Raw genomic sequence first — 14,372 nt, 5'->3', positions numbered from 1 at the left:
TTTGTTAACAGAATTTAAATGAAAGAAAAAAAGAAATACCCTTGCTATTTGTTAACAGAATTTAAATGAAAGAAAAAAAGAAATACCCTTGCTAATTGAGGGTATAACTGTATAACTGTATAACTGTTTGTTAACTGTTTGTTAGTTAACAAACAGTTCAGTATTGTTTCAGGTGTAGAATTTCAGTGGTTCATCATTTTATACATAACACCCAGTGCTCATCATAAGAAGTGCCCTCCTTAATACCCATCACTCATCTATCCTATCCATCTCCTAGCTCCCTCTCTCAGCCCTTGGTTTGTTCTCCACAGTTAAGAATCTCTCATGATTTGTTTTCTCCTCTCTCTTTTTCCTTCCTGAATATTCATTGGTTTTGTTACTTAAATTCCACATATGAGTGACATCATATGGTATTTATCTTTCTCTGATTTATTTTGCTTAGCATATTATACTCTAGCTCCACCCAGGTCATTGCAAACAGCAAAATTTCATTCTTTTTGACAGCTAAGTAGTATTCCATTATATATATACACCACCTCTTCTTTATCCATTCAACAGCTGATTGGCTTTTGGGCTCTCTCTGTAGTCTGTTATTATTGATAATGCTGCTATAGACATCGGGGTGCATGTATTCCTTCAAATGTATATTTTTGTATCCTTTGAGTAAATACCTAGTAATGCAATTGCTGGATCATAGGGTAGTTCTATTTTTAGCTTTCTGAGGAACTGTTATACTGTTCTCCAGAGTGGTTGTGCCAGCTTACATTCTCACCAACAGCTCAAGAGTTCCCCTTTCTTTGCATCTTGCCAACACCTGTTTTTTCCTGTGTTGTTAGTTTCAGCCATTCTGACAGGTAAGGTGTTATCTCATCATGGTTTTGATTTGTATTTCCTTGATGATGAGTGATGTTGAACACCTTTTCATGTGTGTCTGTTGTCCATCTGTATGTCTTCTTAGAAAAAATGTCTATTCATATCTTCTGCCCATTTCTTAACTGGATTATCTGTTTCTAGAGTGTTGAGTTTGATAAGTTCTTTATAGATTTTGGATATTAGCCCTTCATCAAATGTTATTAAAAATATCCTCTCCCATTCAGTAGACTGCCTTTTAGTTTTGTTGATTGTTTCCTTCACTATGCAGAAGATTTTTATCTTGCTAAGTCCCAATAGTTCATTTTTGCTTTTGTTTCCCTTGTCCCTGGTGACGTGTCTAGTAAGAAACTGCTGTAGCCAAGGCCAAAGAGCTTGTTGCTTGTATTCTTCTCTAGAGTTTTGATGGTTTCCTATCTCACATATGGGTGTTTCATTAGCAAGGATATTTCTAAAGACAGCCCTGAGTATGAGCAAGGGTTGGAAAAATGGTCAAAGTTAACAGTAAATTTTTTTTTTTTCTGGGCGGCCATTCTGCAACATTCATCAGACAGTTTGGAACACTTTTATTATCCAATACACAGAGATTGCTTAAATAAACTAAGATGTATCTACACATTGAAATATGATTGAGCATCAAAAATAACATTGAGGAAGCACCAAAAATAACATTAAAGACATGAAAAGACATCCACAATAAAGGATGATGCGGGGGGAGAAGCAGGTTATAAAACCACATGTATCGTATGATTCCATTTCTATAAATAAAGAGCCATAGAAAAATGTCTCAAGGTAAATAGTAGTGTGAAAAGGGTTATTTCTAGGTAGTGGAATCACAGGTATTTTTTGTATTCCTATTTTTGCTTATCTGTATTTTGTGCAAAAAAAAAAAAAAACCTACCCAGTTTATAATAAGAAAATGGGAGATTTAGAAAAAGAATCACACCAAGTTGCTATAATGATATTCTGTAGATTCAAAGAAAGTCTGTTAATTAGAGGTAAGAAAACAATTTTTCTCAGTGACCGTCTATAATTCTATAATGTTCCTTTTCTGTTTTTCTCATCATGACTACAAATTAAAGGATATTTGAGGGAACTAGCAATGAGTAGATTGGATAAAGACTGAAACTACCTATGTGAATACTAAAAATGTAAGAACAAAAGAGTTTAATCCCAATAAACCAATATCATATAAACTGTAGCATTTAAAGGAAAGTATGTTGTATATTTATATTAATTACTTTTAGAATTAAAATAAGGATTTATCTTAAACATTAAAAAAACATTATATAATAATCATCTTCTTGGACTTAATATTTATGTAAGTATTATTATATTATCCAAAAAAATTATTTCAATGCTCATAAAACTTGTAATTAGATTCTTACTAAACTTTTGTCTATGAGACAGTCTTTAAGTGGTTTCAGTCATGTCCCATTTACTTAATTTTCAACCATAGTCGTAAATTAAAATCAAACCTTAGCACACTACACTGCTGACTTATTGAGCTCATTCACCTTCACAGTTTCATTTGAGACCTTACTGGAATAAACAAAAGCAAAGACTAACTGCAAATGTATCTCTGGAGGGGCGCCTGGGTGGCTTGGTTGGTTGGGCGACCCTTTGGCTCAGGTCATGATCCCGGAGTTCTGGGATGGAGTCCCGCATCAGGCTCCCAACTCCATGGGGAGTCTGCTTCTCTCTCTGACCTTCTCTCCTCTCATGCTCTCTCATCTCTCTCTCTCTCAAATATAAATAAATAAACATTTTTTTAAAAAAGAAGTATCTTTGGAACTTTTTGATTAAGTCTCGAACTAGAAAGGGCTTTAGTGGTGTGGCCATCAGTTGTCATAAAACAATCACATGACAAAACCATCTACAAAAAAGCAGCTTATTTATTTTAGGATGACAACAAATTATTTAGGAACCTAGACAGGAAAATCACTCATTCTGAATTCTGGAAAATATTCAGGAATTTGGAAATATTTGTATAAAGCTTGCTCATTTTTGTTTAATTCATCCTATCCAATTTTAGCAGGGAAATTCTATTTATTCAAACTAACCATAATTAATATCAGGTGTTATTTTTGTGTCCAACATGTGGTTGTAGTATAATTTTATGTTTGAGGCTATGTGAAATAATACCTCATGAGAATTAGATCATTAGACTATGAAGAAATATTAAAAGCCTTGGGTGAGGGTTTTGGAACTAGCATTGGAAATAAATATCAATTTATTATTTTTTAAATTCAGGATTACTTCTAATACATTTATTTTAGGGCCAGATGTTTATGACTTCCATGACAAAATAACACCTGTTTTTTCTAGTTATTAATTATTAAGAAGTACAGTAATGAACTAATTTTTTAAATGAAAAATGCCTTATTTGAAATAAATCACACCAGAGCTATTCAAATAAGCCTTGAAAAGTACTTTATACTTAATAAGCAGTAAGGGAATGGCCATTTTATAATGCAAATGGAACATTATTTACTTATCTTTTTACAATAATTCAAAAGTAAGCATTCTTCTTCATCTGCATAGACTTCTTGCATCATGTGCTCAAAAAATGGAAGACTTATGGTCTTTTTGATTAAAACAAAATACTCAGTACTTGTCACTAGGCATATATTAAGCAAATGAAAGGTACTAGCTTGCATGACATGAAGCTTTATCTTCAAGATTTTATTTATTTATTTGTCAGAGAGAGAGGAGCGAGAGTGAGCGCAGGCAGACAGAGTAGCAGGCAGAGGCAGAGGGAGAAGCAGGCTCCCTGCCAAGCAAGGAGCCCGATGTGGGACTCGATCCCAGGACGCCGGGATCATGACCTGGGCCGAAGGCAGCTGCTTAACCAACTGAGCCACCCAGGCGTCCGGAAGCTTTATCTTCAGATAAGAACATGTTCTCAATAGAAAGATTCAATAATTCTAAGTCATGCATTTCATTGAAACAGTTATAAACAGATGGACAAAGCAACACACACACACACACACACACACACACACACACACACGCCAGTCAATTTTTGTAGAGATGGATGAGCAGTTACATGCAATCAATGCAAAAACAGAAAAACCAAAACTTCCTCACAGATAGGCAAAAGCAATGTAGGGTATCTTAGTTGAAAGATATAGATACAATCTGGATCTCAGAAGGATGAGAAATGTGCATGAACCTAATGACAGCCTGGTGAATTGTGAAGTAGAAAAGAGAACAGAAAGAAAAGTTATCTTCAGAGTTAGTGTTTCTGATAAGGCAGTCATTATCAATGAGGGAGTGCTGATAGGAAAACAGGAGAGATTAGGAGAGGATAACAGGGCCTGTTCCTCAGTGTGGGAATTACAGACAGTAAAGGTCTTTTTGTCAATGTCTACATGGGATATATAATCTATATTCTATTTTATATTCTGTAAAGAAAGTTTTTAGTGGGAATAACCACTAAATTTAGAGGATTAGGACCAAGAATAGCAACATTTCTTCTAAATGGGGCTGAAGGAATGAGAAATTTGGGAAAGCATCTCTTTAGTTTGATTTGTTCCTCTCTTGTCCTTTCTGTTTCCCATTTTAAAATTGCTATTGCCTAGAGAATGTAGGTCCCTTTAATACCTAAAGTATAATTATCTGGTCAAGGGAGATAAAAGTTTTCATCCATATAAGCTCAGTAAGATAGAAGGCTCCAGTTTGAACCCAAGACCAGAAACTCGCTTAGTTTTCATTAAATCTTGAGAATTAAATACATGCCTGGCGTTATACTAGGTGCTAACACAACAGTTATATTAACCTGTTTTAACCAAACTAAAAATAATGCAATTTAGGCATCTCTCCAGATTTCAGAACTCTGTAGATCAGTTAGAAGAAATAATTTCCAGAAAAGGAATTGGGCCTAAAATTAACTAGTTTATTACTTCCCTGGGAAGGAAAATGCCATGATCCTTTACTTCTAGTAATACGCCATTCTAGATATTATATAGAAAGTACAACAAAGAGAAAAAGAAAGAACTTGTCGATGGTATCAAACAGAGAGAACAAGCCATTATCTGATTATCCCACCTGTCAACTAGATATTCCCAGTTGAGCTGAATCCAATTCCAGGCCATATTCTTCCCATAGCTGTTGTATGAGATATATCGGATAACTGTAAACACGTCCTGAGTTTTAATAAGGTTTGGGTCCTTGAGCAAATCTAAATATCTAAGAAAATACAAACAGAAAAACAATTCAAAATGTTAACTATTGGGCGCTTGGGTGGCTCAGTGGGTTACGCCGCTGCCTTCGGCTCGGGTCATGATCTCAGGGTCCTGGGATCGAGTCCCACATCGGGCTCTCTGCTTGGCAGGGAGCCTGCTTCCCTTCCTCTCTCTCTGCCTGCCTCTCTGCTTACTTGTGATCTCTCTCTGTCAAATAATTACATAAAATCTTTAAAAAAGAAAAAAAGTTAACTATTAGCTTTTTAAAAATTAACTGAATTTATTGTATACAAGCACTTCACCCATTTACCTATTATCCCCTTGAACTTCAAAATTTTAAAAAACCAATAAATTAAGGGAAAGTATTTATACTTTTATTTTCTAAAGAATAACAGTTACATCTTATTTGTTTTTCCCTAAATTGTAAGAAACAACCTTCTAAAGCAATTTATATGGTTAGATTAATTAGCTCTAATTATAGTTTAATGCAAAGAAGTCCAAGATAAATTAAGTGACCAAATTGACAGATTTTTATCAACTGCATGCCATGGCTGTACCTAGAAGGAATATCTTGACATACTCTAGACCATTCAACTTCCAGAAACTGCACTTTAGTGATAGTCCTGAATTTTTGTGTAACTTATCACTCATCCTCTAATTCACAAGAGTCTTGGTAAGACATGTAAGCACTTGCTAATTTTCTCACCAGATAATCAGCACAGTGGCATCAAAATAATGGATCAATATGATATTTTATGGAATGGCAAAATGATCAAGTTCTTGATAGATTATTTTAGAGCCAAGAGCAGAAGAATGGACATCTACCCTAATGCAAGATGGTGAAGGAGTATTGCTGGCTTTGTTTCTGGTAATCCTTACAAATTGGCTATTGCATCATAATTTCCTATTTATATTCTGCCTTGTTCATGACCTATATGTTTCTCAAGGATAGATATCATGCCTTATTTATTTTTATTCCCACAATTTATATACCTACACATAGAAAGGACATCCTATATGTTGGTTAAGTCAATGCAGTAAATAACTCAGAAACCATAACTAGGCAACAAATGAATTAGGGCAGATGCTAGTTGATTTGGGGCATGTGTGTAGGCAGAAGATTCATAGATGTGCTTCAAGCAGTCTTTCTGAGTGGGAATATAAATATATTTTTTGTGTATGTGTGCATATTGTGGCACATACTCCTTCTCTGATGACAGAAACCAGTTTGTTCTGGGTTTTGGATCAAGGTCTCCTTGATCCTAGGGAAGTAGGTAGGCTCCTACCCCAGCCTCAGAGTATGATGATGGCCCAATCAGTCAAAGGAATTCAAGTTCATCCTCTCTGGCAAATGGCCAAGAGGTAGACCTAGAGTATAACCCAGAATGATCAGGTGTGATTCAGTTCTGGTTATGAGGGGAAGCGAAAATAACTCACCTTTAGCATAAAAGACAAAGCCTTATGAGAAGGAACTCCTTTGTCCTTGCTCTTCTTTCACTAAACATATTTGTGTGAAGACAAACTGTTTGGAGCTCTAGAGGTTATGAGACATCCAACATGTTGAGGATGACAGAAAGAAAAACGCCCCAGGTCCTGAATCACAATGTTGAACCACTGCTCACAACTAGAAACTGCGGACTCCCAGAGTGTTTTCATGTGAGATTACATTTCTTTATTCCACTCTTACATGGATATTTTGTTTCTTGCTGGGAAAATAAGTTTTAATAGATGTTCTTGAAAACGTATCCTACTTTAATTCACATCTTAAAGTGACCATGACACATAAACCATTAAATGCCACTCATATGAATGGAAAAAAAAAAAAAAAACTTACCTTGACAAAAGAGTAACATTCTTCACTGATGCTAATCCGTACAACAGTTTTTCTTTTTCCTGAGCTAATGAAGTTTTCTGATATTGATCAAGAGTGTAGTTCCATGAAGTCTCATTGCCAGAGTTCTGCATTCCATACCGATATACCAGAAGCCTGAGATTTACAGGAAGCCTAGAAGAAGAAACAACGTTTCAGAGATTTTTATTCTTCATTTCTAAATTTGAGGTCCTCTAGAAATGAGCACATAAACAGTCACCTTACAGTCCCACTTAGCCACTGCTGAAATAATTGGGTAGCATTGTCCAGGGCTTCTTGATCTCCCATTTTGCACGCAAACCCTAACACGGAGGCACGGAGCAACCTTAAAAACAAACACAAAGCGGGGGCTGTGAGCACTTTTTAACATGTTTTAACACATACAAACAAATATTAAATGAAAATTAGTTTTAAAAATGTAAGAAATAACTTTTTAATGTGGCCTCCGTCGTCCTTCCATCCCAGAAGATCTGCAATGGGCTTCACTTGACTTTGAAAGTATTTCTGAAATTAAAGCACCATGTACAATGAGTAATAATTTACTATTTATCAACAGTTCCTCATTTATTATAATCTATAGCCCCCTGTTGTAATCTTCTTCCCTACTAGTTCAGAGAACTTTGGGCCTCTCCTTAGGAAAGAGATGTTTTCAGTTCTTACAACATGGAAAATTTGCTTCAGTTCTGAAGATAAGAACATCCTGGATCATTCTCTAATGTTTTAAAAAATTTGGGGTAAGCTCCTTTTAACCTCTACTTTTTAGTTAACATTTGTAAGAAATGGAGTAATGCCTGACATACTTATTGCGCTAAGAAGATTAATCAAGTATTGATGAAATAAAAATACTGATAACTAATATATATATGCCACCTTTGGGTTTACAGAGGGTGTTTATTTTATATGACCTATACTATCTCTATTGCCGTAGGCAAGGATGGACCGACATTCCTATTGTATGAAGGAAATGAAGACCACAAATATTAAATCGTTTGTCCAGTTATTGTCCAGGAATAAGGAAACAAAATGTTATATATTAGTAAGAATAAATTCATTTTAACATAGATAAATCCATTGAAAATAGGATCTAATTAGTATTTTATCTATTGTAACAAGAGAATATATTGTACTATATTCTTTCTAACACTAAAATATATCGTAAAGTGGTATACTGAACCAGAAATACTGGCACATTTCAAGTTGGAAAAAAAAAGAAATAGTATCTTTTTGGTTGGACTAGTTGTGTCATTGTACTTTCCTTTAATTTCACTTGGCACATGGATATGCTCTTGCTCTTGTATCTCTCAGAAGTTCCTTGACTCAGAAATCTCCTTATTCTGCTCACTGCTATAAATTTACTGTCATAAGATATAGCATTAATATTACCTCAATCACAGGATATAGCTCTTTATCATCTTCAAACATGCTAATAATATAGGTTACAGCTGAAATTGCTCTCTGCCATGGTAAAAAGTCTTCTTCCATTCTGAGATACTTGGTCAGGTTTAGAGCCATCTTATAATCTAGAAGTTGAGCTCTAAGGAAGAGAAAAAAAAAAATTAATTAAAAACTATAGACTAAAAACAAAACAAATCAACCATACACTAGTACTCATTTGACTAAAAGTACTAATATGGAAATCATAGAATTCAATGTTAATGAGAATCCTTCTATTAAGCAGTTAAGAAAATGCATTTATTTGGGGGGACACAATCAAAGAAGTTTGTTCACAATAATATCTTAGTGCTTTCATATATTCAATAGTAAAGAGGAAGACAGAACATTAAAAAGTACATTTGAAAAATTGCTGAGGAGAAATTCTGGATAAAACTAAAGCCATTTAGCTATAGTTAATATTGATGGATAGACACAAGCCGATTATAATGTACAAATGTGGGGCACCTGGATGGCTCAGTGGGTTAGGTGTCTGACTCTTGATTTTGGCTCAGGTCATGATCTCAGTGTTGTAGGATCAAGCCCCACATTGGGCTCCAGGCTGAGCAAGGAGTCTACTTGAGATTCTCTCTAAATATATAAATAAATAAATCTTTAAAAAATACTTTATAAGAGGGCCACCTGGGTGGCTCAGTGGGTTAAGCCTCTGCCTTCAGCTCAGGTCATGATCTCAGGCTCTCTGATCAGCGGGGAGCCTGCTTCCTCCTCTCTCTGCCTGCCTCTCTGCCTACCTGTGATCTCTCTCTTTGTCAAATAAATAAATAAAATCTTTTAAAAAATACTTTATAAGAAAATAATATATATAAATTTCCCATGATAAATATATCTTATTAAAATGACTTACCTTTGATATGAAAAGGAGACATAACAATACTCACGAATTATGAATGCATAAAACATTCCAGTTGAACTAGTTTTTCCCCTTAAAACATTTCCTTTTCATACTTTCTCCCAATATTGACAAAAAAAATGGATTTTGTTCCTTCACAAAATTTGAAGTTTCTATTGACACTTCAAAGTTTAAAGAATCCAATTTCTTCCTCCTTAAAAGGGATTCCAGAACCTTTTGAAATACTGTTCTCAGAAACCTGTTATGTCTCAAATTTTAGCCTGGGTTTAAAAAAAAACCTGAGATGGGAATTCTGCCTTTTCAAACCCACATTTTGAAAGTTTAAATTAAAGAATAAATTTTGAATTTTTGAATTGGTTATACTGATGCATTGAATGCTACTATGTTTGAAAGTATTTTGTGAATGAAGAATGAATTATATCTTGATTTCTCCCCAAGAGTTTGATTAGAGGTTGAACTAGTAGTATTGGACAGATAGATAAGAATGAGAATTTTGACATCGTTTGATTTTTACTAATGAGATATGATACAGTGCTTGTTTTCAGTGCAGAAAGCTGACTTCTTCTATTTTCTCAGGTCCTGATCTTATTTAGAAAGAATTATATTTAGTAGCATGCAGCCTCTCTTAATAAAAGCTCTATTAAATAATATTAAGAAATGGAATGTTTTCTTGAGAATGTTTGTTAAGGAAGAAAAATTATAAAATTTTGTGTTGATATTTGAGACTTGAGAATTTTCTAATTTTAATGATTCCCTGGTGGATAGAACGTTAACTATGTCCAGCTGATGATTTTAAGGTGTTTATGACGAATAATTGTTGTTCTCAGGATCAATTTAGCAAAGAGAATAATGAAAGTTTAGGAAGAATGAGCATTTGGTCAGAAACCAGGTGGTCTGTACATTTCAGGTAGGTGAAAAGATTAAAGGGAATGGGTCTTGGTTACCAGGGCCAGAAGAACTAGCTAATTAGGTAGCAGAAGTAGTAGTAAGAAGGGAATCCAGTTATCCAAAAATCAGAGATTCTGAGGAAATACTGTGTATTCAAATATTGAAAATCAATATCCTATCCTATTGTCTTATTTTTCCAGCAGGCTTGATAACTATACAACAGTTCCATTTTGGTATCTCTTGTTTTCTTTAAGTCTGAGTCATATGGTCAGAACATCAGACTGGGAGTGATTTTTTGCTGGTTATTACAAGGATAAAATTTGAGAGTTTAGCTGAGATATTTTTCATTTCCCACAAATAATGTTACTCTGTAGCTCCTACTGGTCGTATTTGATTCTCCAGAAGAAGAGCAGTATCATTTAGAACTATGATTCTCAAAGTGGAGCATCTATCAACAACACCTGGAAAGTTCATTAAATCACATATTCTGGCCCCTCCCCATCCCCCCACCCAGAGTTTCTGATTTAGCAGTTTTGGAATAGGGCCAAAGAATTTGCATTTCTCATAAGCTCCCTGGGCAGTGTTGATACTGGTGGGACCCCATGTGAAGACCTGGTTTTGAGAACAAAGACATCTATAGTGCCCTTCTCAGATCCGCTTACAGTGCTTGGTTGGCTCACAGCTGCCACCCTCTTCAGAGAAGAGCACTTGGCCAAATATATCCATCTTGCCTAAGAGGGAATGCAATACCTCACCCCAGGCCATTAATTCTCTGATTCAGGAAGGCAACAAGCCAGCCTGCTTCCTTCAAGTTAGACCCACTTTATAGCATAATTCATAGTTTTCTAGTGGAATCTGGCAAAGCTAGACTCCATTTGAGACCATATCATGGCTCAGCTTTTTATCCCCACCCCACCCTCTTTTTCATACTCCCTATCTCATGAGAGCACTCTCTCAATAACCTACATGTACATGAACCTTTTCATATACTGCTTCTAGGGAGCTCAATCTAAGACAGCATTCTTAAGCAACTTTGAGTCTCAAACTCCATTTGTTAAATCCACAGGCATACAGCAGTTCTGAAAGCCAGATATGATAAGAATTTTATTTTATTTTATTTTACTTTAAAGATTTTTGAGGGGTGCCTGGGTGGCTAAGTTGTTTAAGCATCTGATTTTAGCTCAAGTCACGATCCCAGGGTTCTGGGATCGAGTCCCATGTCAGGCTCCCTGCTCAGTGGGAAGTCTGCTTTTCCCCTTCTTTCTGCCCCTCTCCCTTGCTTGTGCTCTTTCTTTCCCTCTCTCTCTCTCTCTCTCTCTCTCAAATGAATGAATAAAATCTTTAAAAAAAATTTTTTTTTAAATTTTTTATTTTTTATAAACATATATTTTTATCCCCAGGGGTACAGGTCTGTGAATCACCAGGTTTACACACTTTGGATGGAACTAGAGCGTATCATGCTTAGCGAAATAAGTCAAGCAGAGAAAGACAACTATCATATGATCTCCCTGATATGAAAAAAATTTTTTTTTATTTGAGAGAGTGAGTGAGAGAGAGAGAGCAGGAGTGGGAAGAGGGAGAGAGAGAAGCAGAATCCCCATTGAGCAGGGAGCCTGATGCGGGGCTCAATCCCAGGACTCTGATCATGACCTGAGCCAAAGACAGATGCTTAACCAACTAAGTCATCCAGGCATCTCAATAATTTTCATTATTTAAAAATCTTCTATCAATCTAGTAAAAGCCCAGCCTGAGGGACTCAAATAATAGAACTGTCCTATCATCTGGAGAAGTTAGAGGCTCTAAGTTAAAGACAGCTCCCACCAGACTCGATGGATAAAAGGACAAATGGGTCTAATGAGAGAATTCTTGCCCTCCTATCTTGGGCTGAGACACCCAGGAAGTTTGGGGGAATCGTATAACTATCGTATAAACCAGGCTTCCCTGGGTGTGACCTGGAAGTACATTCCAGTCCTCAGAGAAGCTGACTTAAGCATAGTGTCTTATCAAACATCGCTCTTCACTGGGACATTAGAAACGGTTTGGAGAAGTGTCTAGGTTGATGCAGCTGACCCCATGTGCTCGTTTCCCAGCAGAGTCTTTGGTGGTGTGGAGAATTTCAAAAAATCCCCATTGTGTCTGATTTCTCAGTGTTCACTTGCCAATTAAATTCATATTTCTGGCTCATAATAGTCTTTTTGCAAAGAACTGGGTCCTTTTGGAGTCTTTCTGATTACCCTACTTTTCCTTTCTCTAAAAGGCAGCATAAGGATGGGGATGGGGGTGCAGGTAGGAGGGTGAAGTTGCTTATCCAGTTCTGTGTTGTGCTCTGGTTACCTCTACAAACACCTGTAAAAACCAGTAAGACCAGTGACCCTAGAGGTCTGTAATCTTGGTGTGGCTGATATTCACTTGGTGGCCTTTATTTGCTAACTTGGTTCTCACCTCAGATATCATTGGAGCCTCTGCTGTGTGAGGCGGGGCTAAAATTCTGCTTGGATCATTAGCTTAGGTGGCCTTTTAAGCCATCCTTTCCTCATCTAGAGACTCCTGCTCCCACCCACGGACCTGTTAGCTAGTGCTCTCTGCTTTGCCTTATGTTATTCCTCGCGCCTCTCCTGGCTTTACCACACAGTGGGCTACAAGAGCACAATCCAAGCTATTGAAAAGGAAAACCCTACTGTAACCGGTGGACAAAAAAGGATTCTTTCTGTCTCTGTTTTGGCAAGGCCCTTTGCTAACCCCCAAACGAGGCTTGTTGGCCTGAGCCCCAAAGATGCAGACCCACCAAAATAGAACTAACATGGTCAGGAGAGATTTTTGTGACCCTTAGTTGATAACCCATCACCAGCCTATTAAAGACGTTGGAGAAGCTAGGGGCAGAAGGAGACATTTTAACAGAGGGCTTCAGGGGATCACGGTCAGGGTGCTGGGAATGCTCTTCTCCCACGGGGGAGAGGAGGATACAGGAGGCTTTTCACCTCACTTCAAGCCTAAGAAAAGGGGTTGTAGTGAAAACACTGGAAGAGTTTTACCTGTGTATCATGGAGTTTGGAGACACAGTGGCCTGGTGTCTGATACCCTGAGAAATCTAAAGGATAAGAAACTACGGGTGACTATGGCTCTAACTTCAGAGTAAAGAGATAAGACTGTGTGGGCTGGCCCAGACATTGTTGGGGGAAAAGATATATGAACACTTCTTTTGGACCAGATGTGGTTCAGAGGTTTTCACTCACCCACCTCAAGGAACTGCAAGAGAAAGTTCTTAGCAATCAAAATGAGTATGGATGGCAAGTACTCCAAGAAAACATCACATAGAAAAGTCAATATTAAACATCTTCAAAGTCCAGAGAGGACCAAATGTAGACAGCATGTCAGGATCTTTCCTTCCCTTCACCTGCTCTCCTTCCCTGCTCTCCTGGCCTTAGCCCTGGAGGAGTCAGAGGCAGCCTGGCAAGTGAGGAGCAGAAGTTCCATGCAACAAGATGGTGAAGACGTCAAGCACTTTGTTCCCACTGCAGGTGGCTGGCCTGACACCAGTCTGAGTTGGGGACAGGGAGGAACTTTAAATGCAGTTGATAACTCCGATGGTTTTACGGACTGGGCTCACACTCAAACTGAGCCTGTCTGGAGGACTCGAAGTGGCTGGGAGAATTTTTATTCCTTGTCTTGAGCAAATGTGCCTATCTGGATATTCATCTGGGGTTAGTAAGAGTACTAGCTCCTCAAATCTGGGGACAAGGGAATCAAGAAAATGTTTATATTTAGATGTGCTCTTTTACTCTGCTTAAGAAACATGATAGTTAACATTTCTTTTTGAACACCCAAGTGGTACTGTATAAATTCTTATCCTACCACAGGCGCTTACCTGTTCAACTACATGTTTCTCCTTTTTTCTCCCTAAAGCTTCTGAGTGAACTGCACTTAGCTGTAGCCAACACCGGTGGACTTGACTTCTCTGAGTCCTGTTTCCCTCATGTGTTACAGAAGGAAATTGGGTGATAACTAAATAGCTCTGCTGATAGCTCAGGTATTTTCCAGATCGGTTGCTGTGTGATTCTACATATTTTTTGGTTTTCAAGTGAGTCTCACATTCTTCACTTCCATATCCAAAATTTTATGGGGGCTATGGCCAAGGAGCTGAGCAAATGCAAGAAAATCTTTCAATTGTGTGAGTTATTTGCTTTATACGCAGTACCCAAGAGAGACCTGTTCAAAAGGCTTTCATTTCTTAAACCAAGAAGAACTGTCTGCATTG

General features: G+C 37.1%; 1 protein-coding gene across 1 annotated transcript in view; it reads right to left on the bottom strand.

Annotated features, from left to right (window-relative positions):
• ENPEP (glutamyl aminopeptidase) overlaps positions 1-14,372 on the bottom strand; it is an 83,054-nt gene that overhangs the window by 7,103 nt on the left and 61,579 nt on the right. Inside the window, exons 14-18 of the mRNA XM_059377311.1 lie at positions 8,311-8,461; positions 7,358-7,431; positions 7,148-7,252; positions 6,892-7,062; positions 4,921-5,061 (exon numbers count right to left, since the gene is read on the bottom strand). Of these exons, the coding sequence (XP_059233294.1) occupies positions 4,921-5,061; positions 6,892-7,062; positions 7,148-7,252; positions 7,358-7,431; positions 8,311-8,461 (642 nt within the window). The remainder of the gene's footprint in view (positions 1-4,920; positions 5,062-6,891; positions 7,063-7,147; positions 7,253-7,357; positions 7,432-8,310; positions 8,462-14,372) is intronic.

This window comes from Mustela nigripes, chromosome 1 (genome assembly GCF_022355385.1).
Source record: "Mustela nigripes isolate SB6536 chromosome 1, MUSNIG.SB6536, whole genome shotgun sequence".
In the NCBI taxonomy this organism is placed as follows: domain Eukaryota; kingdom Metazoa; phylum Chordata; class Mammalia; order Carnivora; family Mustelidae; genus Mustela; species Mustela nigripes.
Note: the sequence above shows the minus strand (reverse complement) of the source record. Positions and strands in the feature narration are given on the sequence as shown.